At 43.7% G+C, this 27809-nt stretch overlaps 9 protein-coding genes across 9 annotated transcripts; 6 read left to right on the forward strand and 3 right to left on the reverse strand.

Annotated features, from left to right (window-relative positions):
• Nucleotides 1-85: 85 nt before the first annotated feature.
• P174DRAFT_501243 (DUF3431 domain-containing protein) lies at nucleotides 86-2028 on the forward strand. The gene is made up of 3 exons (XM_024831024.1): nucleotides 86-770; nucleotides 834-1276; nucleotides 1347-2028. Exons 1-3 carry the CDS (start codon nucleotides 388-390, stop codon nucleotides 1553-1555), a joined length of 1035 nt encoding a protein of 344 aa, XP_024685079.1. The 5' UTR covers nucleotides 86-387; the 3' UTR covers nucleotides 1556-2028.
• A 124-nt stretch (nucleotides 2029-2152) lies between these two features.
• On the forward strand, nucleotides 2153-3319 carry P174DRAFT_438258 (putative dephospho-CoA kinase). Its single transcript, XM_024826495.1, has 2 exons — nucleotides 2153-2907; nucleotides 2936-3319. Exons 1-2 carry the CDS (start codon nucleotides 2348-2350, stop codon nucleotides 3162-3164), a joined length of 789 nt encoding a protein of 262 aa, XP_024685080.1. The 5' UTR covers nucleotides 2153-2347; the 3' UTR covers nucleotides 3165-3319.
• A 1073-nt stretch (nucleotides 3320-4392) lies between these two features.
• On the reverse strand, nucleotides 4393-5108 carry P174DRAFT_428033 (uncharacterized protein; the record flags this gene model as incomplete). The annotated part of the gene is made up of 3 exons (XM_024825486.1): nucleotides 4393-4569; nucleotides 4625-5017; nucleotides 5082-5108. The coding sequence occupies 3 exons, from the start codon at nucleotides 5106-5108 to the stop codon at nucleotides 4393-4395; spliced, it is 597 nt and encodes a 198-aa protein (XP_024685081.1).
• Nucleotides 5109-5509: 401 nt separating this feature from the next.
• P174DRAFT_448255 (zinc-finger domain-containing protein) lies at nucleotides 5510-6472 on the forward strand (the record flags this gene model as incomplete). Its single annotated transcript, XM_024828746.1, has 3 exons — nucleotides 5510-5770; nucleotides 5928-6095; nucleotides 6149-6472. 3 exons carry the CDS (start codon nucleotides 5510-5512, stop codon nucleotides 6275-6277), a joined length of 558 nt encoding a protein of 185 aa, XP_024685082.1. The 3' UTR covers nucleotides 6278-6472.
• Nucleotides 6430-7589, reverse strand: P174DRAFT_448256 (YjbQ family protein; the record flags this gene model as incomplete). The annotated part of the gene is made up of 3 exons (XM_024828747.1): nucleotides 6430-6807; nucleotides 6880-7181; nucleotides 7559-7589. 3 exons carry the CDS (start codon nucleotides 7587-7589, stop codon nucleotides 6649-6651), a joined length of 492 nt encoding a protein of 163 aa, XP_024685083.1. The 3' UTR covers nucleotides 6430-6648.
• A 468-nt stretch (nucleotides 7590-8057) lies between these two features.
• Nucleotides 8058-9561, forward strand: P174DRAFT_457272 (uncharacterized protein; the record flags this gene model as incomplete). Its single annotated transcript, XM_024829538.1, has 10 exons — nucleotides 8058-8102; nucleotides 8147-8278; nucleotides 8399-8498; nucleotides 8558-8646; nucleotides 8679-8785; nucleotides 8860-8870; nucleotides 8910-8927; nucleotides 8977-9050; nucleotides 9111-9207; nucleotides 9293-9561. The coding sequence occupies 10 exons, from the start codon at nucleotides 8058-8060 to the stop codon at nucleotides 9559-9561; spliced, it is 942 nt and encodes a 313-aa protein (XP_024685084.1).
• Nucleotides 9562-22722: 13161 nt separating this feature from the next.
• P174DRAFT_509696 (uncharacterized protein) lies at nucleotides 22723-23610 on the reverse strand (the record flags this gene model as incomplete). The annotated part of the gene is made up of 2 exons (XM_024831597.1): nucleotides 22723-23527; nucleotides 23569-23610. The coding sequence occupies 2 exons, from the start codon at nucleotides 23608-23610 to the stop codon at nucleotides 22853-22855; spliced, it is 717 nt and encodes a 238-aa protein (XP_024685085.1). The 3' UTR covers nucleotides 22723-22852.
• Nucleotides 23611-24843: 1233 nt separating this feature from the next.
• P174DRAFT_474842 (uncharacterized protein) lies at nucleotides 24844-26005 on the forward strand (the record flags this gene model as incomplete). Its single annotated transcript, XM_024830656.1, has 3 exons — nucleotides 24844-24870; nucleotides 25053-25150; nucleotides 25408-26005. The coding sequence occupies 3 exons, from the start codon at nucleotides 24844-24846 to the stop codon at nucleotides 26003-26005; spliced, it is 723 nt and encodes a 240-aa protein (XP_024685086.1).
• Nucleotides 26006-26659: 654 nt separating this feature from the next.
• Nucleotides 26660-26937, forward strand: P174DRAFT_438264 (uncharacterized protein). The gene has a single exon (XM_024826496.1). It carries the CDS (start codon nucleotides 26669-26671, stop codon nucleotides 26822-26824), a length of 156 nt encoding a protein of 51 aa, XP_024685087.1. The 5' UTR covers nucleotides 26660-26668; the 3' UTR covers nucleotides 26825-26937.
• Nucleotides 26938-27809: the final 872 nt, after the last annotated feature.

Genomic DNA, 27809 nt, shown 5'->3' on the forward strand with positions numbered 1-27809 from the left:
ATAGTGGACAGGTGTGGTTCTGGGGAAGTTTGTTTGGTTTGAACTTGGACACCTGGAGTTTATCCCCAGCTGCATCCACTTGATCTGATCATCGGCTGGTGGAAGCTGGCTCGACGGAGTGCATTCTTACTGAATGCTCATTTGTTTGAATATAATATTAATTCTGTCATGATTAACGACCAGTAGCGCGCAATCCTTTCGAACGTCTTTACGCAATTGCATCCACCCTCCAATCCTGTGCCACTCCGCCGGAGAGCCGACTCTGCGCATTCTCTTCATCTGTTCAACACGCCGCGATGGTCGCTGCTCCATGCTGCTGATACTATTTCTGTCATCAGTAATTGCGGAATTGTCATAAAGCCCCCAGAGTCTCCTACGTCTACAACCATGCTGTTCTTCGGCGGCGGAGTCCAGAGCCCCCGCCGTCGCAATAAGGAAAAGGCAATCTTCGTCACCATTGTCATCGTCTACGCTCTATATTTTCTGTTCTTTGCGAAAAATTCCACGGACCGGGAGTCGGCGGCGGCGGTTCATAATGCGATACACGATGAGGGTGCGAATCGGGACTCGCGTTCGGGGCAGGCATCCCCGTCGCACGACAACAAGAGGATCGAGAAAGATATGGTGGTCGCGAGCATGAAGAGCGATAATACCTCATGGTTGTTCGAGAATTTCCCAGACTGGCATAAGAGTGTCTACGTGGTCGACGATAAGCGCGCGGAGTTGATCGTGGCGCAGAACAAAGGGCGGGAGTCCATGGTATATTTGACGTATGTGCTTTGCTTTGGTTTGTTATCGTTTGTGTGAGGGCTAGTACTGACGGCAGACGACAGATACATTATTGATAATTATGACCATCTGCCCGACGTGATACTTTTTATCCATTCGCGGCGCTATCAGTGGCATAACGACGATCCCTACTACGATGGAGTTCCAATGCTCCGTCGTTTCCAAGTGCCTTATCTGCAAAAACAAGGCTATGTCAATCTGCGCTGTGCGTGGACTCTCGGATGTCCGGCGGAGATCCACCCGCACACAGATACGCACCGTGACGACGTGCATGCGGGGGAGTATTTCAAGAACGGCTTCATGGAGCTGTTTCCTGGGGTTGACGTACCGGACGAGGTTGGAGTGTCATGCTGCGCGCAGTTTGGAGTCACAAGCTGGAAGGTCCGCGAACGGCCCAAGAGTGACTATGTGCGGTTCAGAAAATGGTTGTCGGAGACGCCCCTCAAGGATGACCTAAGTGGACGGATTATGGAGTACTCGTGGCATAGTATGTTTCCGACCCCCGGCCCCTGCGCCACAGTGTCTTTAAGAAGCAGTGCGGTGCTAACAGATATCAGTGATCTTTGGCCAGGGACCAGTGCACTGTCCCACGGCAGAAGAATGCTATTGCAAGGTGTTCGGTTTATGCGACTTGACATGTCCGAATGAGAGGGAATGCGCTGGGCGCTATGTGCTGCCACCCTACTCAACTCTTCCACAGGGTTGGCCGTACATTGGTTGGAAGGGCCAGCAGCAAGATCCCAGTACAGGACTTCCGGAGACCTAAGCTTAGATTTGCTATTGCTATCTGAGTTAGCTCCGGACCTGCGTCGAGACCTCTGCTCTTGAGAAGCAGACTTCGCCGTACTGCCATGACTGGCGGCTAGAGCAACGCTGCACCCGCTGAGAGCTAGAGCCTGCCTTTGGTTCGTTCTGGTTGTACTGGCTCAAAATGGACGTGCCAGTCTAGGTCAACCAATGGAACGTCCTCGAGCTTCTAGGGGAACTCGATTGACATGGCCCTGTCTCCGGTACATCATCTTCAAGGGCTGGATTTGTCGTCACAGATACGATCGATCTGAGAGAAGTGTGGTGTCACGATCTCCCCTTCAACACCATCAAATGCGGGAACCACATGGCTGTTCTGTACGAACCTGTGCGGCCTCACGAATAAGTATGATGATAGCTTTATAATATCCTTCTCGATGATACCTATTTTCTCTTTATGATAAGACATATACATAACAAGTCAAATACCAGTGAACATTCCTACTCTTCTCAATTGTAAACGTGATAGCCAGCAGCTTCTCTATCCGTGACATCGGCCGAGGTTAACTAACGGGAGGTCCCCGCATCCCGAAAGCACCTCCAACTCCAGCTCCGGCTTGTGTGTAGATATTCAACGTCATCATTCACAACAACGACACCCTGACGACCTACATACTCCAATTGACCCTACAACTCACACGCCCCGATCCGATCCATAGACAATAGATTCATCCCACATCCCACCCACCTCACCACCGCCAGAGCACAACATCCCCCCCTCCGTCCACCGGAACAACCAAACAAACACACAATGCTCATAATAGGCCTAACCGGCTCCATCGCAACCGGCAAATCCACCGTCTCGGCCCTCCTCTCCTCACCCCCGTACTCCCTCCCCATAATCGACGCAGACCTCCTCGCCCGCCAGGTCGTCGAACCAGGCACGCCCGCCTACAAAGCAATAGTCAACTACTTCGGCCCCAGCACGCCCGACCTCCTCCTCCCTTCGTCAGAAAATGGTTCAACGGGCTCACAACGACCACTAAACCGCCCGGCCCTCGGCCGGCGCGTCTTCGGAACCAGCGAGGAGCGCAAGCGCGACCGCATGATCCTCAACAAGATCGTGCACCCCGCGGTGCGGTGGGAGATCTACAAGGCGCTGATGTACTACTATGTGCGCGGCCACTGGGCGGTGGTGCTTGATGTGCCGCTGTTGTTCGAGAGTGGGATGGATTTGATCTGTGGGACGGTGGTAGTTGTGGGCGTGAGGGATCCGGCGGTGCAGATGGCAAGGCTGCGCGCGCGGGATCCGCATTTGTCGGCTGAGGATGCGGAGAATAGGGTGAGAAGTCAGGGGATGTGCGTGGGAAGGTCGAGAAGACGGAGTTTCGGGGGACAGGGTCGGCGAGGGGGTTATTGTGTGGAATGATGGGGATAAGGCGGATCTGGAGAGGGAGGTCTGTAAGGCGATGGAGACGATTAAGGCATCGAGCCCGAAGTGGTGGGCGTGGGTTCTGTTGCTGGCACCACCGTTGGGTGTAGGCATCGCGGCTTGGAATCTGGCAGTGAATTTCGCGACGCAAAAGAGCTGGCAGAAGAAAGAGAGGGAAGAGAAGGCCAAGTTATGATTTAGAACAGGGTGATCGGCTAGTCTACAGGGTTATTGATTTGTAAACGACTGCGGGATTGAAAGCAAGCCCCAGGGATCTGTGCGACGTTCTAGAGGGAACTATAGACTCTGTAATACAAATAGTTGGATTGAGCAAACGCATGTTTCGAGAAATGAGACTCTTGCTGGGTGTTGGACCGGCTGCCCGTACAATGCCGAGATCGGTTTGACATGAGCTGATCTCTCCGAATCTGCTTCTCTTGTTTGCTTTGGCAAACAACATATCATTGTGAGATGCAACTATTCCTGCTTCAGGGCCATCATGCTGGCCATCATATAAGAACATAGCAACTTGAGCTATACTCATTTGTACCACAAGTTGCTGGGAATTTATAAGGTGCCCGTCCCGTTGCACCCGTTGCACCCGTTGCACCCGTTGCACCCGTCGCTGCCTTCACGTTCCCATAGTTCCCTTGATATTTGAGACTCAGAGATACCTTAGTCTCACAAGATGCCTTGCCCTTGTTTTAGCCGTATGGAAGCCTCTGAGACGGAGCAATCTCGCCTGGTTCGAGTGACATTGCAAATTGACAAGACACGCTCAGTTTTGCCGAAGGGCGTGCGCCCCTTGGGCCTTGATGTCAAACAACCCGTCGACGGAGATTTGCGCGTTGCAGCGTTATTTCCAACCTACCGAAGAGGATTTCAATCGATTGGTGACCCCGGAGGTCCCACTGCTCAAGTAAGGTGACCACTGTTATGGGCATAGACAACACTAACCCAAGGAAAGCAGGCGTCAGTCTCAGATAAGGCTCAGATACCATTGCAGTCTCGTCCGTGTGATGCCTTGGAGAATTTCACAAGGTGCTCTCCGTACGACGCAAGATCGGCGCATTTTGTAGAAATCATGCCAACGTTGCTGGAAAATGGGCAACCCGAATTCGGAATTCATTCCGTTCCTTCGACTACTTCGGATGACTCGAAGATTCGAGTCTATTGGTCAAGTTCACGAGTCTTCATTCGACTGTGAGGATGTACCCATCATCTGCAAGAAATCCGACCCAGCGAGCGGACCGTGTGGAAAACGCAGGCCTCACATCATAGCCAGGGAGCTGTTTCCTGAAAACATGGCAATTGGAGGCAATTTAGGCAGAAAGCCAGGTTCAGCATCGTTAGGCCATGATCGGCACACCCCTGAGCACCGAGCATGTCCACTTGAGCCGATAAACAGTCGTCGACGGATCAATTTATTTATGCTTGCGTTTCTTCTGCGATTTTTCACCCCCACCAAAGCTATGACGACCTCCAGAAATACTGGATAGCTGAGACAATTTCACAGGTCTCTGTCTGGCCTCTTGTTTCGCCTTGTTGATCATGGAATTAATCTGTTCGGGATCTGTCGGATCGGTGGTAGCATCGGAATGCTGGATGGCACTGTTAGCTACATACTCTCCGGGTAGAACGAAGAAAATCACAAACCTCGACTTTGTTTTTGCGCTTGAAATTTCCATACGCCTGTCGACCACCGTAGACCAGATCGTCGTCGTCCGCGTCCAAAGAGTCCGCCGCGATGACAAGAGGTTGTGTCGCATACTCGTTGCCCGTATCTTCCGCTCCAGAGTAGTCGAGCACCCATTCGGTTTCGCCAGCATCTGCAGCTTGCCTGGCGATGGCTTCCCTTCGCTTTTCCTCCTCAGCCGCGAGAGCAGCCGAGATAGCTTCTAAATCTGACGATGGTGTTGCACCGGGACTCTGCGATACGCCTTCACTGGAAAGCCTTGGTCGCTTCGGTGTTGAAGTGGTGGACTCTTCGGCGGAGGAAGTCTGCGGTGTTGCTTTACTTGCAGCGGTGGCAGCAGCTCGTTGCATGAACTGTACAATACTTGGTCAGTCTAATCGAGAGGCAATTTGTAGAGGAAATTGATTTTTGGCGCACCTTCATAGTTAGTAAACGCGACGACATCGTTTTTCCTGGCTTAGAGCCAGAGGATGGAGACGGAGGCATGATGACGCTTTTTAAATGAAAGAGGACAAATAACACAAACAAAAGAAGTCGTGAATCTGAATCGCACCCTGGGCAAGTAGTACTTTGTTCAATTCCTAACCTTTGGCTTGATGAGTGAGACCCTTCTCAAACAGAAACAACGACCACATTAAAACAGTGACCGAAACAGGCAAGAAATTATTTCATTGCGAGCGGCAGAATTTCGCCGTAACAGCCGCAGGGGCGGCTCCCATTGGTCAAACAAGCGGCCGCGCGAGCTCCCGCAAACCTCACCCTTCATCCCGACTCCAACCTCCGCCCTCCGCCGCCCAAGACACCACACCTTTCCTTTGTGCCACCAGGGACCCCAATTGCCCAGCATGCTGTCCTGTGCTCGAAGCCGCGTCGCGGCCTTCTCCACGGCGTGGACTCCCCGCTTCGTCGCCCGGGCCAGCTACTCGACAACCATGCCTCGCCTGACGGAGAACCGTATGCAAGCCAACGACCCGACCCCGCGAACCCCCGAGCCCAATGTCTCTGCCACCAATGCTACCCCTACCGACTCACAGGGTGTATGGGATGCCCCCATGCGCGAGGAGCCCGAGGCCGGCGAGCGTAACCGCCAGCTTCAGGCCCCAACCGTGCCACTACATGGGCCGCTAGCCAGCAGCCTCGGGAAAAGGCTATGACCGGTCCTCGTTTTGAGCAGACCATTATGGAGCTTCAGGTGTGTAGCGACTTTCTGCAGGACTCATTGGGACGTGGACGCATGGAGTATATCTAACATGGATCCCCTAGCCTCAACCCATGGCCGCCATCGAACTTATCCACAAGCAGCCCGTGCGCTGGACCAACAAGAGAATCGTCAGCTGTGACGGAGGCGGCGGCCCATTGGGTCACCCCCGTATCTTCATCAACACTGACAAGCCCGAGATTGCTACCTGCGGCTACTGCGGTCTTCCTTTCGTAAGTTCTTTCTCTGGATTTGGAGCGTGGACACGCTGACAAATGATTCATAGGCCCACGAGCAGCACCGTGCATACCTCAAGTCTCTCCCCGCTACCAGCTACCCCCTCGAACCCACCGGTGATGCCGCTGAGGCGAACGAGACGCAACGTGTTACCGAAGGTGCATTCGAGCAGCGGTAGAAGAATGGTTATTTTCATTGTTGGCGTTGATGAATTGTTTCGATATTCTTTAGCCCTGCCGGGCTCATGTACAGATTTGTACCAGATCAATGAACTGTTAGATTCACTTCTTCTAGATCACTTCTTTTTCCCGTTTGGGTTATGGGCATAAGGCTGGGTCATACTGCTTGATTGATCTGCAGCTATGATATATACACCAAGCATTCATATACTATCAACAAGACATTTGCACGGCTAGCGTTGCGTCCATGCTTCCAATTGAGCTCTCTACATCCAAATAAGCTCAGTGACTTTCGTAGGCTGCACCAGCATCTCATGCATCGCAGCATATAATTTCAAAGCAATCATAGACATCCCCGGGCACCATCGAGTCACGCCTTCTCACCCTGAATCGTCGCAACAACCTTGCGCGTGTGCCGACTCGTCCGAAACTCCAAATACCAAATCCCCTGCCACGTACCCGTCGCCAACCGCCCATTCGAGATGGGAATATTAACCGACGCCCCAACAAGAGCAGACTTGATATGAGCCTGCCCATTCATCAGCGCCATTCTCCATCCCCGCAACGCAATTCACAAACGAAAGAAAAGGAAAAAACATACCGGCATATCATCCTCCCCCTCAGCCGAATGCCGATAGAGATTCCCCTTCCGATCCGCCGGCGCAATCCTATCCAGCGCATCGCTCATATCGGCGCGCACATCCTCGTCCCAGTTCTCGTTCAGCGAGAGCGCGCAGCTGGTGTGCTGCACGAAGAGGTTGAGCATGCCGACTTTGTAGTTGCGGATTTCGGGGAGTTGGGAGAGGACTTCGTCGGTTATGAGGTAGGAGCCGCGGGAGCGAGGGGGGAGGGTGAAGGTTTTCTGGAACCAGGACATTTTCGCGTCGCGGATTGAAGTTGTGGCTGGTGATTGATGCTGTTAGTTAGTTGATTTTCGGTTGGTGGGATGGTGTTGCGGGGTTGTTTGGAGGGTGAATGGGTGGTAGGTTGGAATTGATAACGAGGGATTCGATGATTGATGAGACTTGGAGGCAATTGACCTACGTTTGAAGTATGAGTTTGTACAGCCGCTTTATAAAATGTTTGCTGGAGTCAACTGGTGAGTTGCGAGTTGCTACGGTGGAGATCTCGCTGGTTTGGACATCGACGTCATTCGGCAAAGTCATACTACGGAGTAAGTCTGGGTGACGACGGAAAGGACATGGTTGTGCGTGGCCTTTGGGCCCGAAATTGTGGCCTTTCCACGCTGTGAATCGCCGCTTTTATGAGTAATAGTCAACCTTCCTCAGTCTGTCCTAGCGCTGTGAACATCTTGAGATGAGCCTGGCGCCTACACCGTCAGTACAAGGAGTAGAGCAAAAAGGACAAGGAGGGGGAAAAAGGATAAAAGGGCCTTCTTCTTCCTGCTTAAGATGTCGTTTTCCAACATGTTCATGTTTATATATTTTGATCGCGCAGCATACAGACTTATTCAGTTCCAATGGTTAGAGGCAAAATAAAGACAGCAGATATTGATTGGAACAGCTTCGTTCAGCAGTCCGAGCCAAAGGTTGAGGATGATCTCGCAGATACTACCAAGGGTTATGTCCGTCATGTCAAACGAAATTTCCAGAAGTTTACATCGAAGCTCCAACCTCCAGACTTGCTTATTGGCTGAAGAATATCACTCTGAGAGTGATTGAAGGTTTCTTTCGCTGGTATCTGGATAACCATAATGTTGAGTATCAGTCGGGATTTTTGGTTTTTGCACGATACTGTAGAATCTTCTGGTGCCAAGAAATGGATAGTCTCTTTCCGTACGCACTGAGGCGTAAGATGACTATGGTAAGGAAATATTCAGGAGATAAGGATCAAGCTGATTTTGCTAGCTTGTATGCAGCACACTAACCGACGAGTACAAGCTTGACTTAGGAGCAAAGACTCAGCCACCTGTCAACATCAATGATCCCCTCTTCAGTACCTATCATCCCATGGCTGTCAGCAAAGTACAATTCACCATGGTACAGTGTCAACACCAGCATAGTACATTGCGAAAGATGATGACTTCAACATCTACACACCCTAGAACGCTTATCAAGTCCTCTGGATACATGAGAAGCAATGACTCACTGAAATAAAAGGATGTCAAACTCTATATAGTGAAACACCCAGAAGATCCAAATTATCAGATGCTGCTCATGCAAGTCAAGCATAGGTTAAACAAGGGCAGGAGAAACCAGGGTGTCCCATAAGTCTAGTCTCTTACCTAGCTTGAAATCAGCTAACCTTTCAAAGACCAGTCTACACATACACCAAGCAGAATGATAACCTTAGCCTTTGTGTTATCCAAGACATACTGGAATATGCTTTTCTTAACAACACTTTGCCAGTGAGCATATCAAGAAGCCTTAAGATATCTAGCTCTATACCCATGTCCCAGCCCATCAACTCAGCACCCTAATCCACTTCAAAGAGAGCATGAAGGAAATTCCAATATTTCATCACCCTGTGAAAGATTCTGAGGGAAGGTGGATCACTCATCCTGCACTAGCTTACTAATATAATTAAGTAGAGGAATATAAGATCACCACTAGCAGGTCAGCAGGTCAGCAGGTTTAAAGACTCCTGGCTCTCTGTACAAATACTAGAAAGGGGCTGCAGCTAACTTAAGTAAGGAATGCCCTTTACCTGCCATCTATACATGTTGACATAGCTGTAGGACATCTTAATGAGCACTCTCAGAATATTATCATAGGCCACAAGAGAAGTAGTACCTTCGCCTACTATGTCCAGGTCCAGGATGATACCTAATCTGCCTTCATGGAAACCCCTGCAAGAACTTCTTTAATCAAGCTCACTACTAATTTAAGTTTAACTCATGATGCATCCATACCGCAAGATCTAAGCAATCAGCAAAAGCAAGAACTTAAGAAGAATCCTAACCTTACTAGTCTGAACTCTGAAGCACTAGCGCGACATGCTTTAGGCTAAGTTAATCACACTACAACATCAGCTATATAAAGCTCATGATATAGATCTATACAGGGAGTTCCAAAAGGCTAAGCATAAAGTTAGAGTGGAAAGAAAGAAGCTGCATAAGGCTGCTAAGGAGAAACAATATAAAGAATCTTTTAAAGGCATCAGAAATCACATCATTAAAGGTAACTATCAGGGCCAGCTAATTACTTTTAAGCTAGACACCTTATATATAGTACTAGAGAGAAGAGCTCTTGCAGACCTTAAGTTTAAGAACAGAGATATGTACAAAGTCAATGACACTAAGCTGGTGGAGGACCAGATCTAATCCCTAGAGATGCACCTGGTGTGACAATCCGTCACCATGTTCCCCGCGGACCTCCTTACACGGAGCTTTCTACCTATCTTGACTGCTTACCTCTCTAGGGCTGTTTATGATGGCACTGCTCATATTCCAATGGTATGGTAGTATTTCGATAGAAAACTAAGCATAGAGAAGAGGGGGAAGAAGTATGTACATAGTAGGGAGATATGTAAACAGAGGGTGGAACAGTGCAAACAATCCAAACAGCCCTGGAGAGGTAAGCAGTCAAGATGGGCAGAAAGCTCTGTGTAAGGAGGTCCATGGGGAATATGGTGATGGATTATCACATTACCCCCCCTTTAGGTTCCGGATGCCCTCATCTGGGGTTTATCATCATCAGGGTGATCATCAAGGAATACATCATCTTCAGCTACTTATAGCCATTCTGGTAGGCGCATCAGTGGGCCTGGCATGGCTGGATATCGGGCGTGGAAGTCACAGAGCAACATTAGGGAGTTCCTAAAATTTCAGGCTGGATACCAGGCAAGATCAACATCATGACTAAGCCATCTTACCCAGTACTAGAGCTTGTAATAGTGGAGTTAGGATGCTAGTATCTCATTAACCTCCTATTTATCTTCACTATTAACTTCTAGTGGGGGAGCTGGGTCCTAGAGCTGGCTAGGCAGAGGAGGTGTAGATAGGGCTTTGCAAAGCTTCTTAGGCGCAAAGATAGGGTGGACTTTTATAGAATCTAGGAGATCTAATCAGAAGGTGTTCCCCTCTCACTTTATAATTTAGTATAGTCCAGCAAGCTGGTTAGCAAGCTTCTAACTGGGATAGTCAAGCTTCCAATCTAATGTGGTAACAAAGACATAATTATTAATATTAAAGTTAATAGCACGGTGATGCTTATTAGCCTGTCACTTCTATTAATATTAAGCAGCTTCTATACCTCTGTGAGCATATGACCAGATCTCCTCTATGCATCTAGCCATCTGCTGCGCTTGCTTATGATTAACATCAAGGTCTGATGGCCTAGTAGCTGCTAACTAGTTAAAGGATGTGCGTGGTTCAAAGCCTCTCTTAACAAAGAAGGGTGATATCCTAGTAGATTTGCTTGGAAGCGCCGCAGCAGTGAAATTTAGTATAGACAGCCACTGGTCCCAGTCATCCTGGTAATAATTGATGAATAATTATAATCACTATGTAATCCACTGGTTCATGACTTCTATTTGACTATTAGTCTGCAGATGATGTCCTAATAATAGCTTAAGGTGGATCTGTAAGACCTTACACAGTTCATCCCAGAAATCTGAGATGAACTGACCTCCCCTATCTAAGATAATTATTTCCAGTAAGCCAGTCCATGGGTAAATATAAGTAATAAAGAGACACGCCATGTCATGAGTAGTAGTTATCTTATAATAAGGGATGGCAAAGGCTCTCTTCCCTAGTTAGTCCACTATAACAAACACAGTGTCAAAACCTATCTTAGAGCGTAGGAATGAATGGAAATCCATAGCAATATATTGCCAAGGTTGGTTAGGGATTAGAAGGGGCTGTAGTAGACCTGGTGGAGGGTCTCTATGCATCTTTATTTAATAGCAGACAAGGTAATTATCTACATAGTAGTCCACATCCTGTCTCTAGGAAGTCTAATAGTAGCAAGCATGGACAAGTCTCTTTATCTTAGCCTTACCTAGGTGTGCGGAAGATAGTGGGTGGTGGATTTTATCTAGTAGGCGAGCGCGTAGGTCACCTTTATTAGGCACCACTAGGTGTCCTTAGAAGAGTAGAAGTCTATCTTAGAGTTCCTATTGGTCACTACCCACCCATGTAAGCTCTCACTTAGGCTGGAGGCTGTTATATAGTTAATTTACTTTAGATATCTAATCCACTATTAACATCAGGCTGGGGGTAATAGCTGCTAAGATTTAGGGGTTAAGGTGGTCTAGCTTGAATATTAACTAAATTTAGTAATTATTAGTCCCTTCCAGGTCTTGCAGCCTGGAGAGTATGTTAGCTAGCATGTTAAGCTTCCCTGGCTGGAAAGTAATAAGGAAGCAGAAGCTAGATAGGAACTCATTCCATTAGGCCTGTTAGGGGTTTAGTTGCTGTTTCTACATGAAATATTATAATGCTTAGTAGTCTATAAATATCTTAAATAGTTCAGCTCTTTATAGGCCCTGCAGCTTAGCTTGCCATTCTTCTAAAGCACATATAATAGCTAATAATTCTTAGTTATAGATGCTGTAGTTACGCTCCACTAGATTCATGGTTTTAGAATAGTAGGTAATAGGATGCTACTCTTCCCCCTGCTGCTAAGAGAGTATGCTGGCAACTGTACTGTCAGAGGCATCTATCTCCAGCTTTATGAGTAAGGACAGGTCATAATAGGTGAGAAGCAGAGCTTCTGTAAGGGTAACCTTTAAATAGCAGAACATCTTCTCACAGTTATCATTCCATGTAAAGGGAACATCCTTCCTCATTAATGTAACTAGGGGTTTAGCAACACGACTATACTCCTGTATGAACCTCTAATAGAAGTTGCAGAAACCTAGAAATGACTAGACCCCCTCACAGTGGTGGGAGTCTTCTACTTCTATACTATAATAACCTTTTCTAGGTCAACCTGGATGCTGTCTATTAAGATAATGAAGCTAAGATACCACATCTTTATTACATGGAATTTATATTTCTTTATTAAGGCTTATAGGCCGTGCTCCTGTAAGCACTGTAGAACAGCACAGATATAGAGCTGGTGGTCTAACTTATTGTTGGAATAGATCAGTAGGTTGTTGATAAATACAGTTAGATATTGATCTAGGCAATCCATGAAAATGCTATTCACAAAGTGCTAGAATATAGCTAGTCTATTAGTGAGTCTAAAGGGCATTACCTTATATTTGAAGCTGCCATATCATGAGTGGAATGTAGTGAGGTCCTCTAAGGCTAGGTCCATGCAAATCCAATAAAAACCCTGGCAGATGTCTAGCTTGGTGAAGATCTTTGCTTTAGAGATACACTCTAAAATCTTATTAATTAAGGGGAGAGGGTAACAGTCCTTATGTATTATGGTATTTAGTTTGCAGTAGTTAATATAGAAATATAGTCCTCCACCTGGCTTTTCCACTATAAGAATAGGAGAAGTAAAGGGAGCATTACTAGGTATAATGAATCCCTTATAGAGGTTGTCTAGTATATATTCCCTTACTACTTCCAATTCTTCTGCATTTATCTTATATAGGGGCCTGTAGCCAACTGCATTCTCCTATTCTAGTTTAACTTTATGGTCAAATTCCCCGCGGTAGGGAGGTAAAGTATTAGAATTGTGTTTAGAGAAAACATTAACTAGGTCCTAATAAGGTTCTAGTAGGACTTGCTTAATCTCATCTTCAGCAATTGCTGGACTATGGTTGGTTAACTAAGATATTAAAGACTAAGCTGTAATAGTCAGCCGCTGAGGGAGGGAAAGGGGTTATTTACCCTATTTCTTATTAATTAGTTTGTTAAGCTCATGGAGGGAAGATAAGAAGATAGTGGCATCTTTCTTATATATATATTAGTAGAAGGCTACTGCGCCTATTATAGTAATATTAATAACAGTCTTGCTCAGTGGGTAGGTAGGTTATGATATTAGTTCTATGCCTCTTCCTTATAGGGCTTATTCTATCTTAAGGGCGTAATACTGCTAATTAATTTCCTCTATTCTTGTGGGTTAGTATCATCTAGTCTTATAGAAAGGTGAAGTAGTGGTTATTAGTGTTGCTAGGTCAGGCTCCTTAGGGGAATAGGGCTTAGGCACCTCCTTAGGAGCTATGGAAGGAAGCACTAGGGACTGAATATATAAGTATTTAGAGGTATCCAGGGACCCTTAGATTATTCTAGAAAAGGGGTGCTATAACCTTGTGCTATGGCCCTGTGGTTCTCCTATCAAGCTGTATGTATTTAAAGGCTTGGTTGCTGCCCTGGGAAGAACCATAGGGCTAGGGGTGGTTGGGGAGAGAAGAGAAGATGGAGCTGAGGGAGGGAAGATATCCCTTTTATACCCTGCCTATTACCTAGCGCGGCGCACCATGTTATGTTAGTAATCTTAGTTAATAGGTTACCTAATTAGGAAGTTATGAGGGACCTCCTAGTTCATCTATATAGCTATCTTATCTTGGTAGGTGGGTGGCGAAGACCAGATTAACTATTTCCCTATATAATCCACTAGTATGTAGTGTTCCGCGAGCCACATCCTTTCTAGTATAATATTATAGCATCCTAGGTCTAGTATAAGAAATGGCATCTATCTTATAATATGATTATCCATGGCCATAGTTAATATGATGATATGGGTGAGGGGAATAGACTGCCTTTTATTAAACCCTGTAACTATATACTCCCTTTCTAGGGGCACAGTAGGTATTCTAAAATATTAAGATATCTGGATAGCTAAGGAAGTGGTCATATATGTGTACATATTTACTCTAGTATTAACTAGGGAGCTCATAAATACTGAGAATCTATTAATAAGGATAAGAGATTTTAATTAGAAACTATCTTCTTTGTCACCTAATAGATTCCGTAAGTCTAAGTTATATAAGTCAACTAATTTTGTGCCTAAGAAGGAGACTTCTCCTAGGCATCCTTATTTTCTGGTTTAGGAGTGGGCTTAATAGGTCATTCTAATACTTTGAGCTACGCAGCCTGCTTTGTAGGGCAGCTACAGCTAGTATATCTAACCTAAAAGCATGTAAAGTATTTACCCTCACTTATAAGATACTTCCTAGTCTCATTGTCAAGGTTACTAGGAGCTAGGGAAGCTGTAGCAGTACAGCTATGAGCAGTAGTATTATCTATAGAGGGAGTGGCTGCAGCTGGGGTAGTAGCATAAGATATTACTCTAGTCCCTCTAGTTTAAGTATTGGCGCTGCTATTTAAATAAGCCTTAATTCTCTCTATATTCTTAATATTTATTGCTATACAGCTGCAGTAGTCCATGAACTCCTAGAAGGTCTTATTATTATTATTATATATAGGCATAGTGAGCTCTTGCATGCAGAGAGATAGTTTATTATATAGGTTATCTTTCCAGGTCTCCTTAGGGATGCTTACTTCCACTATAAGGTATAGGAACTCAGAAATGAAGTTATTCTATTTAACTAATAGCTTTATATAGAGGGTGTTATATTTCTACTTAGCAACTTACTCATAATTAGGGTCCGTAAATACATTTTCTAGGTGCTTAAGGAGGTTGGTGGAGTCCTAGTATAGGTTAACAGCATCTTCTTATAGATAAGGGGTAATATGCTTCCAGGCATTGCCCTTAGTGCAACTAGTTATATAGGTGATTCTTATTATAGGGTTGGGGAAGTGGTTAGTATTAGTAATAAGCTTCTACTTAATGGCTAGTAACTAATCTTCAAAATAAGGGTCCTTTCCATCACTAAGGAGAGGGGGGTCTGGAATCTTTGCTAACTTACTACTAGCAGCTGAAGCCTGGGAACTAGTGTTTCTAATACCAGATCTGCAGGCTACCTGCAGGGCAAAGTTATTTTATTTATAGATTGCCTCTTTGAGCTTCTCTCAGGCCTTGTCACATTTAAGGTTAGCAGTAATAAGCTAGGCCTGGGTTTGTTTATATTCCTAATGGATCTATTTATTCTAGTGCTTGAGATTATTAGTCTTACTCTAGCTCTTAATAAGTTACTTATTTAGGAGAGCTGCCTCTACATGGTTCTAGTTTGCCTTTATGTCTAAAGTAATATAGATCTGGGAGATAGCTTCCCAGCAGTGCTTAGGGTCCATTCCCCAGTGGGCAGTGAATTCTTTGTAGGAGATGCTGTTAGCCAGCTTATGGGTGTCTTCATTAAGGCTGCCATTCTCTGTCTAGTTAAGTAGGGTAGTCAGCCTTCTAGCAAAACCTGAGCCTGGTCTAGTATGCTGAGTGGAGGGGTTATAGGTTCCATTCCCAGCTCCTTACTAGTTCTCAGGCTCCTTAGTAGAAGCCATAGGTCTAGCCATTATTTATTCTTTTATGATCTCAGTTGATAGATCATATTATCATCTCTAACTATTGGCGTTGTTAGCACGCAAAGGGTTCTTTGCAAGAGGAGGTAAGATCAGTGCTTAATATGAAAAAGAACACATTTATTACTAGATCTTGAACCTTCTAATGAAAGAGATGATGCAGGAAGTGATGCTTAGTTTTATATAATGGCACTACTCATATTCCAATGGTATGGTAGTATTTTGATAGAAAACTAAGCATAGAGAAGAGGGGAAGAAGTATATACATAGTGGGGAGATATGTAAACAGAGGGTGGAACAGTGCAAACAATCCAAACAGCCCTGGAGAGGTAAGCAGTCAAGATGGGCAGAAAGCTCTGTGTAAGGAGGTCCGCGGGGAACATGGTGATGGATTATCACACTGTTTGGATTATTTGCACTGTTCCACCCTCTATTTATATATCTCCCCACTATGTATATACTTCTTCCCCCTCTTCTCTATGCTTAGTTTTCTATTAAAATACTACTATACCATTAGAATATGAGCAGTGCTATTATATAAAACTAAGTATCACTTCCTACATCATCTCTTTTATTAGAAGGTTTAAGATCTAGTAATAAATATATTCTTTTTTATATTAAGCACTAATCTTACCTCCTCTTGCAAAGAACCCTTCGCATGCTAATGACGCTAATAGTTAGAGATGATAATATAATCTATTAACTAAGATCATAAAAGAATAAATAATAGCTAGACCTGTAGCTTCTGCTAAGGAGCCTAAGAACCAGCAAGGAGCTAGGAATGGAACCTATAACCCCTCTACTTAGTGTACTAGACCAGGCTTAGGTTTTACTAGAAGGCTAACTGCCCTACTTAACCAGATAGAGAATGGTGGCCTTGATAAAGACACCTATAAGCTAGCTAACAGCATCTCCTATAAAGAATTCACTGCCCACTGGGGAATGGACCCTAAGCACTGCTAGGAAGCCATCTCCTAGATCTATATTACTTTAGATATAAAGGTAAACTAGAACTGTGTAGAGGCAGCTCTCCTAAATAAGCAACTTATTAAGAGCTAGAGTAAGACTAATAATCTTAAGTACTAGAATGAATAGATCTATTAGGAATATAAATAGACCCAGGCCCAGCTCATTACTACTAACCTTAAATATGATAAGGCCTAAGAGAAGCTCAAAGAGGCAATCTATAAATAAAACAACTTTGCCCTACAGGTAGCCTATAGATCTAGTATTAGAAACACTAGTTCCCAGGCTTTAGCTACTAGTAATAAGTTAGTAAAGATTCCAGACCCCCTCTCCTTAGTGATGGAAAGGACCCTTATTTTAAAGATTAGTTACTAGCTATTAAGTAGAAGCTTATTACTAATACTAACCACTTTTCTAACCCCATGATAAGAATCACCTATATAACTAGTTATACTAAGGGTAATGCCTAGAAGCACATTACCCCTTATCTATAAGAAGATGCTATTAACCTATACCAGGACTCTACTAACCTCCTTAAGCACCTGGAAAATATATTTGCGGACCCTAATTATAAGTAAGTTACTAAGCAGAAATATAACACCCTCTATATAAAGCTATTAGTTAAATGGAATGACTTTATTTCTAAGTTCCTATACCTTATAGCAGAAGTAAGCATCCCTAAGGAGACCTAGAAAGATAACCTGTATAATAAACTATCTCTCTGCATGTAAGAGCTTACTATACCTATATATAATAATAATAATAAGACCTTCTGAGAGTTCATGGACTACTGCAGCTGTATAGTAATAAATATTAAGAATATAGAGAGAATTAAGGCTTATTTGAATGGTGGTGCTAATACTTAAACTAGAGGGACTAGAGTAATATCTTATACTACTACCCTAGCTGCAGCCACTCCCTCTATAGATAATGCTACTGCTTATAGCTATACTACTATAGCTTCCCTAGCTCCTAGTAACCTTGATAATAAGACTAGGAAGTGTCTTATAAGTAAGGGCAAATACTTTATATACTTTTAGATTAGGTATACTAGCTATAGCTGCCCTATGAAGCAGGCTGCACAGCTTAAAGTATTAGAATAGCCTATTAAGCCTACTCCTGAACTGGAAAATAAGGATGCCTAGGAGAAGTCTCCTTCTTAGGCATAAAATTAGTTAACTTATATAACTTAGACTTATGGAATCTATTAGGCAATAAAGAAGATAGTTTCTAATTAAAATCTCTTATCCTTATTAATAGATTCTTAGTATCTATAAGCTCCCTAGTTAATACTAGAGTAAATGTATACGCGTGTATGACCACTTCCTTAGCTATCTAGATATCTTAATATTTTAGAATACCTACTGTGCCCCTAGAAAGGGAGTATGTAGTTATAGGGTTTAATAAAAGGCAGTCTATTCCCCTCACCCATATTATTATATTAACTATGGCCACAGATAATTATATTATAAGATAGATGCTATTTCTTATACTAGACCTGGGATACCATAATATTATACTAGGAAGGATGTGGCTTGTGGAATACTGCATACTAGTGGATTATATAGGGAAATAATTAATCTGGTCTTCACCACCCACCTACTAAGATGAGATAGCTATATAGATGAACTAGGAGGTCCCTTACAACTTCCTAATTAGGTAACCCATTAACTAAGATTACTAATATGACATGGTGTGCCGCGCTAGGTGATAGGTAAGGTATAAAAGGGATATCTTCCCTCCCTTAGCTCTATCTTCTCTTCTCTCCTTAACCACCCCTAGCCCTGTGGTTCTTCCTAGGGCAGTAACCAAGCCTTTAAATATATATAGCTTAATAGGAGAACCATAGGGCTATAGCATAAGGTTATAGTGCCCCTTTTCCAGAATAATCTAAGGGTCCCTAGATACCTCTAAACACTTATATATTTAGTCCCTAGTGCTTCCTTCCATAGCTTCTAAGGAGGCACCTAAGCCCTATTCCCCTAAGGAGCCTGACCTAGTAATGCTGATAACCACTACTTCACCTTTCTATAAGACTAGATAATACTAACCTATAAGAATGGAGGAAATTAATCAGTAGTATTACACCCTTAAGATAGAACAAGCCCTATAAGGAAGAGGCATAGAACTAATATCATAACCTACCCACCCACTGAGTAAGACTATTATTAATATTACTATAATAGGTGTAGTAGCCTTCTACTAATATATATATAAGAAAGATACTATCATCTTCTTATCTTCCCTCCATAAGCTTAATAAACTAATTAATAAGAAATAGGGTAAATAACCCCTTTCCCTCCCTCAGCAGCTGACCATTGCAGCTTAGTCTTTAATATCTTAGTTAACTAACTATAGTCCAGCAATTGCTGAAGATGAGATTAAGTAAGTCCTACCAGAACCTTATTAGGACCTAGTTAATATTTTCTCTAAATATAATTCTAATACTTTACCTCCCCACCATGGGGAATTTAACTATAAAGTTAAACTAGAATAGGAGAATGCAGTCAGCTATAGGCCCCTATATAAGATGAATATAGAAGAATTAGAAGTAGCAAGGGAATATATACTAGACAACCTCTATAAGGGATTTATTATACCTAGTAACACTCCCTTTGCTTCTCCCATTCTTATAGTAGAAAAGCTAGGTAGAGGACTATATTTCTATATTAACTACCATAAACTAAATACCATAATATATAAGGACTATTACCCTCTCCCCTTAATTAATAAGATTTTAGAGCATATCTCCAAAGTAAAGATCTTCACTAAGCTAGATATCTACTAGGGTTTTCATTAGATTCACATGGACCCAGCCTTAGAGGACCTCACCACATTCTACTCATAATATAGCAGCTTTAAATATAAGGTAATGCCCTTTGGACTCACTAATAGACTAGCCATATTCTAGCACTTTATGAACAGTATTTTCATGGATTGCCTAGATTAATATCTGACTGCATTCATTAATGACCTACTAATCTATTCTAATAATAAGTTAGACCACTAGCTCCACATCCATGCTATTCTATAGTGCTTACAGGAGCACAGTCTATAAGTCTTAATAAAGAAATGCAAATTCTATATAATAAAGATATAGTATCTTAGCTTTATTATCTTAATAGACAGCATCCAGGTTAACCTAGAAAAGGTTATTATAGTATAGAAGTAGAAGACTCCCACCACTATAAGGGGGATCCAGTCATTTCTAGGTTTCTATAACTTCTATTAGAGGTTCATATAGGAGTATAGTTGCATTACTAAACCCCTAGTTATATTAACAAGGAAGGATGTTCCCTTTATATAGAATAATAACTATAAGAAGATGTTCCACTATTTAAAGGTTACCCTTATAGAAGCTCTACTTCTCACCTATTATAACCCATCCTTGCCTATAAAGCTGGAGATAGATGCCTCTAACAGTATAGTCACTAGCATACTCTCTTAGTAGTGGGGGGAAGAGTGGCATCCTATTACCTACTATTCTAAAACTATAAATCTAGTAGAGTGTAACTATGGCATCTATAACTAAGAATTATTAGCTATTATATATGCTTTAGAAGAATGGTAAGCTAAGCTACAGGGCCTATAAAGAGCTAAACTATTTAAGATATTTATAGACCACTAAGCATTATAATATTTTATATAGAAATAGTAACTAAACCCCTAATAGGCCTGATGGAATGAGTTCCTATCTAGCTTCTACTTCCTTATTACTTTCTAGCTAGGGAAGCTTAATATACTAGCTAATATACTCTCTAGGCCGCAAGACCTGGAAGGGACTAATAATTACTAAATTTAGTTAATATTTAAGCTAGACCACCTTAACCCCTAAATCTTAGCAGCTGTTACCCCCAGCCTGATATTAATAGTGGATTGGGTATCTAAAGTAAATTAACTATATAACAGCCTCTAGCCTGAGTAAGAGCTTGCATAGGCAGGTAGTGACTAATGAGAACTCTAAGATAGACTTCTACTCTTCTAAGGACACCTAGTGGTGCCTAATGAAGGTAACCTACATACTTACCTACTAGATGAAATCCACTGCCCACTGTCTTCCACACACCTAGGCAAGGCTAAGATAAAGAGACTTGTCTATACTTGCTACTATTAGACTTCCTAGAGATGGGATGTGGACTACTATATAGATAATTACCTTATCTACTATTAAATAAAGATGTGTAGAGACCCTTTACTAGGTCTACTATAGCCCCTTCTAATCCCTAACTAACCTTAGTAATACATTACTATAGATTTCCATTTATTCCCATGCTCTAAGACAGGTTTTAACACTGTGTTTATCATGGTGGACTAACTAGGGAAGAGAGCCTTTACTATCCCCTATTATAAGATAACTATTACTCATAATATAGCATATCTCTTTATTACTTATATTTACCCATGGACTGGCTTACCAGAAATGATTATCTTAGATAGGGGAGGTCAGTTCATCTTAGATTTCTGGGATGAACTGTGTAAGGTCTTATAGATCCACCTTAAGCTATTATTAGGATATCATCCACAGACTAATAGTTAAATAGAAGTTATAAACCAGTGGATTACACAGTAATTATAACTATTTATTAATTATTACTAGGATAACTAGGACTAGTAGCTATCTATACTAAATTTCACCACTATAGCACTTCTAAGCAAATCTACTAGGATATCATCCTTCTTTATTAAGAGAGGCTTTAAACCATATATATCCTTTAACTAGTCAGCAGCTACCAGGCCATCAGACCTTAATATTAATTACAAGCAAGCGCAGCAGATGGCTAGACACATAGAGGAGATCTGGTTATATGCTTATAGAGGTATAGAAGCTATTTAATATTAATAGAAGTAATAGGCTAATAAGCATCACCATACTATTAACTTTAATATTAATAATTATGTCTTCATTACCACATCAGATTAGAAGCTTAACTATCCTAGTTAGAAGCTCACTGACCAGCTTGCTGGACCATACTAAATTATGAAGTAAGAGGGGAATGCCTTCTAACTAGATCTCCTAGATTCTATAAAAGTCCACCCTATCTTCGCGCCTAAGAAGCTTTATAAAGCCCTATCTATACCTCCTCTACCTAGCTAGCTCCAGGACCTGGCTCCCCTGCTAGAAGTTAACAGCAAAGATAAATAGAAGGTTAATAAGATACTAGCATCCTAACTCCACTATCACAAGCTCCAGTACTAGGTAAGATGGCTTGGTTATAACATTAATCTTGCCTAGTATCTAGCCCAAAATTTTAGGAACTCCCTAACATTGCTTTATAACTTCCACACCTGATATCTAGCCATGCCAGGCCCACTAATGCGCCTACCAGAATGGCTACAAGCAGCTGAAGACAATGTATTCCTTAATAATCACCCTAATGATAATAAACCCCAGATAAGGGCATCCAGAACCTAAAGAGAGGGGTAATATAATAATCCATCACCATATTCCCCACAGACCTCCTTACACAGAGCTTTCTACTTATCTTGACTGCTTACCTCTCCAGGGCTGTTTGGATTGTTTGCACTGTTCCACCCTCTGTTTATATATCTCCCCACTATGTACATACTTCTTCCCCCTCTTCTCTATGCTTAGTTTTCTATCAAAATACTACCATACCATTGGAATATGAGCAGTGCCATCATACCTGGCTCTCCATAACCTTAACCTACTAAGAGTTTTGCAGAAAAGAATCCATTTTAATAAAGCTTCTACTAATTTAGTCACTAAAAACCCTTTTCCCCTAAAGAGTAAAAGTAGGCTTGAATGCCCAGTATGCCTTGGTGGCCCTGGCCATCCTAGGGCAAAAGCATATACATATGCTTGCAAAGATACGCTGCAGAGACACTTTGCAACCCACAAGCTGGCAAAACTTTCCAGAGGGCCGGAAATGCGACTACCCTAGTTGTGACACAGTTTTGTATTCACTTCCCAAGTACAAGCTTCACCAGAATAAAGTGCATAATATCACCCTTTGATGTATAGATATTTTATTGGATTTGTTGTCTGAGCTCTTTAGCGTAGTCAAGATTCTAAATAAGCTTAGAAGAACCGCTCTGAAAGCATGATTCTCAAAGTGCTAGTTGGAAATGCTCCTAATAAGTTGGCTCTAGTGCATTGCTATCCAGTGCTACTTTGTGCCTTGTCTGTTTACATTCCTAACTAATTTCTTTAACTTTACCGATTGGGTGGCTGTGTCCTTTCCGATCTGTTTTGATTGACTAGGGAGAAAGACTATTAAACAGGGAAAATCAGATTCAAAATTAATCAAGTCCACCAAATGATAGATTTAGAACAGAAGCATTGTGGGAAGTGAAGGGGCTTGCTGGTAATCTATAACAGCATAACCATAGCAAGTAAAGTAAACAAGCTTACACCAAGGGGAGCAACTGTTGACCAATCTCCTTCTGATGTGAGATTAGACATGGAGGTTGAACGTCTAACCGATGCTGGATCAGTAGTCCCAGTGCAGCTAACCATTTGGGTTACAGTTATCACTGTTACTGGACTCACCATCAAAGAAATGTGGGTAGAGCTCAGGGCAATTATATTGCCAGAAACATTGTCAGGAATCCGGCTAAATAATGAAGAGGAAGAAGCAACAGAAGAGGAAGCAGAAGAGGAAGCAGAAGAGGAAGCAGAAGAGGAAGCAGAAGAGGAAGCAGGAGTAGCAGCGGAAGTGGCGGCAGGGCTGGAAACACTAAGAAATGGACTTGCAGAGCTTGCAATAAGCCCCAGAACAGGCCCAGACAAGATGCTAGAAACTGGGTCACTGGTAGCTCTCCTTGCATTCTGAAGGAAAGTTCCCATCTTATCACCTGGGTTGAGTGCAAACACCGTTCCAGCATGACAGTGAGATGATGGTTGAGTCTGTTTGCAAAAGAACCATTGCGGATCAAGAGAGTTGACTGTCAAGGTGATAATAGGATTATTCTTGTCCTCAGGATTAAATTGTTTGAATCCTGTATCGAACTCGCCAATGGAGGAACATGGCTCCTCCAGACTTGACTGTGTCAAGGTAGATTCAGGCGGTGGAACCTAAACTCCACTTGGTCGCCGATATTTGCGTTCAATCTATTTGGCACAAACATATTATTAGAGTTAACGGAAACATGATGTACCACTCAGTCATCTATTTCGTCGAAACTAATCCGCGATATGAGAAATGAAGTCTGCTTTGCGACGGGGAGACAAACTTAACACTTTTTGATAGTGCCTGGAAGGCAAAGAGGGTAAAATAAAAGGCGTACACCAACATGTTATTATGATGCTATTGAAACAGCAATAACAAAGTTAGGATTAAATCTGAGATCAGGTTTGAATCACTAGGTCCACCCTATATACGTGTCCACCCTATATACCCAATACAAGAGAAGCCATATTTCCCTGTGGCCACGATTGAGCCTCTGCAATAGGGGCTATATAGTCGACACGCGCGCTTACATCCTCAGTTTGCAATGGCCACCATGAGGGCATGCTGAAACTGTGGCCCGGCGCTTTCAATGGGAACCTTACAATTCAGGACACTTCTCTCTCCGGAAATAGATCCTTAATCGGCCGCCATCAACGCGCAGTCGTAACCGAACCGCAAAGCCACTTCAAACTAGAGAAATGGGAGGGACAATAAGCCTAGCCTGCCTTAGTCTCCTCATTGCTTCGTCATGGGGCGCCGCCTGTGCTTGCTCTTGATGAAACATCAAGGTCACCCAACAGCTCAGATCAAAAACAGTCCCTTTCTTTATGTATCATGATTTCTATACCCTGTCAGGTGCATTTCAGCACAGCAACATTTTCTTTTATTTAGTACTTGAAATATGAAAAGAAGTAATCAATATTCAATGCAACTGCTAGCCTGCAAACCGAGGAGCTAGTACATCACACACTCAGGATGTAGCTCATCCACGAACCAGGTGATCAAGTAGATGTCTCTTGACCTGCTTAAACACCAGCTTCCAGAGCTGTATTGAAGGAAAGGATGCTTTTTTAACTCATTAGCTTGTTGTCTAGGATTCAAGCGCTAGCTCTCACACCTTTAGAAGATCCTCTGCAGTCGCGGCTGGCCATGGCTTCACAAAATCGTCTGCGAGACAACCTAATATGCCCCTTGTACCCATATCACCTTTCGGCCCTAAGAGTGCCTCAGCCATACAGCAGACTGCCCAAATATCCCAGCACTGCTGATGATGGTCGAGTTGCTGTATCATACTGTTGCCAATGCTCGCTAGCAGTGTCAGTGGGACAGAATTATACCCCAGTCGGCTCAACCTACCTATTTTAACACCACCATCTGCTGAAATGAGAATATTTCTCACAATAATGGCACCATGGTAGAGATCAAGGACGTCATGGATGTATGCCAGGCCATGTAGAACCTATCCTTTATCAGTAACTGTGCTCATAAAGGGTCGCACTTACGACTTACACCCTTACAAATGGTGGCAATCTCCACTTCTCCGAGATGGAAGACAGAGTATATATTCTCCAGCGGTATTCCCCATTCCTCATATATGAAGAAAATCATGTTATCCTCCAGGAAAACCTCCTGCAGATTGACAAGGTTCTCATGGGAAATCGTCCTCAGCGCCTCAACCTGAGCCTTGCTGCGCTCAATTTTGATCTGCTTGACAATCCGTATTTGTGACGTCCCGTGTATCTCTACCGCATCGAACTGACTGGACTTCGATATATAAACCCTCGGTCAGCCGCTTTGAACGGATTTCCCGGTTTCACGATGTTCGGATGCCCCAAATCCCCAAATCCTGCAAATGGAAAGGCTCACAAAGAGATTCAATCTTAATAGAGGACATTTTCATAAGTTGATAGATAGTTGCGCGTCGATCATTGACCTCAGAGCTGCTTCTTACCTGCGTCTGTGCCTTCACGGCAAGACAGCTGGGCCTCGTGGCCTCCGGAGAAATCTGGGTGCCGGTCGCCACCAAATACTATACCCAAGCCTTGAATCTCTTGATTCAGCAACTTCGCAGCCCTGCCCCTGAGGATGATACTCTAAATGCCGTAATTATCCTGAGCAGCTACGAGGTCCTGGCGACTCAAGGCCAAGAGTATCGCCGACACTTCGAAGGAGCTACGAAGCTTATTCAGATGTACGGTATCAGCGCGCAATCAGTCGGCATTGACCGTGCAAACTTTTGGATCTGGATTCGCCATGAGATTACGGTGTCCATCACCAACGAGATCCCCTTGCAGATGAGCCCTGGTTCTGGAACATCCATTGGCGGCAAGGGGAAACGGAAGAGGATAGCCTGGGGAATCAAGTTTTGTGGCTCGTCGGTAGAGCTCTTGACCTGGTATATGGCAAGGGAGAATTATCCGAATAATGCAGTTTGCTGCATGAGGCGGAGAATTGGTGCGCAAGCCTGTCTGAATATTTTTGAGGTATCAAGTATGCGGACCCAATTAAAGATGGACTACGCAAGATACACTTTGCTGTCCCTGCAGCTGGTGAGCTTGGAGCATTTCTTCTGATCCCTTAGTTGCCATTCTTGAGATGTTGAAACTCTCATGGATCCGTTCCGCCATGTTGGACCACGTTCTAAAGACTAGGTAGCTACAGCAATCATTTAGTATCACACTCTTCATATCCTGCTTTATACAGATCCCATCCTCCAAGATCCAGCAAATGCACTAAAAGTGAGTGCAAAACTGAGAGTGTAAGATATGGTATTCACTGTAGAGATAGATTCAAGAACATAGCACAGAGATCATTAACATCTCCATATCAGATATCCCAAATCAAGTACACTGCTTCTCGATAGTTCCTCTTTATTTGGGTAAGCACTCTCTATATCTTCATGTACTCCCTCTTTCCTTCTTTCCTTTTTTCTTTACTTAAGGGATCAATCTTGCATGAAAACCAAGGACTAATCCCCATACAGCTGGAAAGCACGTGAATAGCATTGCCAAAAAGACCAGGGTACAGGTCTTACTGGACAAGATACAAAGTGAACTAGGATATCATACTCACAGTCAAGTTAAGGCCCTCCAACGGCTTATCGCACCAATGTAGGACTCGTATCCATCCCTACTATCACATGACCAGCAATACGACGCGACCTCATGCCTACATGCCTTATGAACGGCTTATTATCTTCAGTCGACTGATTCAACACTTCCCTCTAAGAAAAGGCCATGGATATTCTGACAAGGATGGATTCTTCGTCCACCAGTGGTTTCTTGAAAGAAACTATCAAATACTTCACTTATCAGGCACTGAACTCTGCCATACTTCACATCGTTGTCCCTCTCTCTCCTGTCCCAATTCCTATGCTTTTGGCTGAGTACTAGCAAACCTTTCTTTTTTCCAGACCTTGACTGGGCATCGGATGGGCCAGAGGTTAAACCATTCCTCAAATGGCATGTCCGAGTCCCTGTTTGGTAAAGCAAAGTTATAGTGGTGCACTAGTGTCCCAATGGCATATTATTATTATTATTATTAATCAAGTTTAACATCCATATAGAGCCTTCTGGCTATGACAGACCCATCTATAGGTAGTAGCATGCTACCATTCCGTACAGTCTCCCAGGATCACCCTTCTTTCATCTAGTCGCTCTATTTCTTTTCCCTTTTCCTCGCCTGATTCGCCTTGTTTGCGCAAAGGCATTCGGGCCTAGCCCTCCTCAGTAGTCTTAGCTGTGTGGGTATCACCTAGGCACGCCCGTGAGGCTGCGCAGGCTACCCTCTTTACTACCCATCCTCCCTTCGCTCTGCTTCCTCTACCTCAATCTAAACCTCGCCCGTTATCCCTCTGAATGCGGTCCGCCTCACGCGCTTTATCTCCCCGTGCGTAGCTGAACTCAGTTATTGCGAGCATTCCTAGGAGAGCTTACATGGCTCTCTGGTTCTGAAAGAGTCGCCTCTGCGGGGCTTCCTCTCCAGTTGCTGGAGCGTTAATCCCTGCTTTGCTTGGGGCCTTATAGAAGGTCCTCCTTTGCTTGCGCCAGTGTCTGCATTCAAATAGCAGGTGCTGAACCGTCTCTTTCGGCGCCTGATACCACTGACATGCGGTTGTTTGTTATGCTTGTAATCAGTTTAGGTGCGCTCCAATGGCCGCGTGTCCTACTTTCAGTGGAAAGTAGCAACGTGCAAGCGCCTTAGGGGCAGCAGCAGCAGTCAGATCTTGCTTCCATCCCCTGGGAGCTTGATATGACCTTTACATCCCTGGGGTCCTCTCGGAGAGGGCGGTATTCAGCCACTCCGTCCTTTGTTCTCAGGCCCTATCCGTGCATGGGCGCTTCACGTGTGCCAGAGATATCTCTTGTTACGTTCCTC

The sequence above is a fragment of the Aspergillus novofumigatus genome (assembly GCF_002847465.1).
Source record: "Aspergillus novofumigatus IBT 16806 chromosome Unknown P174scaffold_2, whole genome shotgun sequence".
In the NCBI taxonomy this organism is placed as follows: domain Eukaryota; kingdom Fungi; phylum Ascomycota; class Eurotiomycetes; order Eurotiales; family Aspergillaceae; genus Aspergillus; species Aspergillus novofumigatus.

Coding starts and splice junctions, on each gene's coding strand:
- P174DRAFT_501243 (XM_024831024.1), top strand. CDS start 388: ATGCTGTTCTTCGGCGGCGGAGTCCAGAGCCCCCGCCGTCGCAATAAG. Junction 771..833: donor GAGTCCATGGTATATTTGAC/GTATGTGCTTTG, acceptor GGCAGACGACAG/ATACATTATTGATAATTATG. Junction 1,277..1,346: donor TATGGAGTACTCGTGGCATA/GTATGTTTCCGA, acceptor AACAGATATCAG/TGATCTTTGGCCAGGGACCA.
- P174DRAFT_438258 (XM_024826495.1), top strand. CDS start 2,348: ATGCTCATAATAGGCCTAACCGGCTCCATCGCAACCGGCAAATCCACC. Junction 2,908..2,935: donor CAGGGGATGTGCGTGGGAAG/GTCGAGAAGACG, acceptor TTCGGGGGACAG/GGTCGGCGAGGGGGTTATTG.
- P174DRAFT_438264 (XM_024826496.1), top strand. CDS start 26,669: ATGGATATTCTGACAAGGATGGATTCTTCGTCCACCAGTGGTTTCTTG.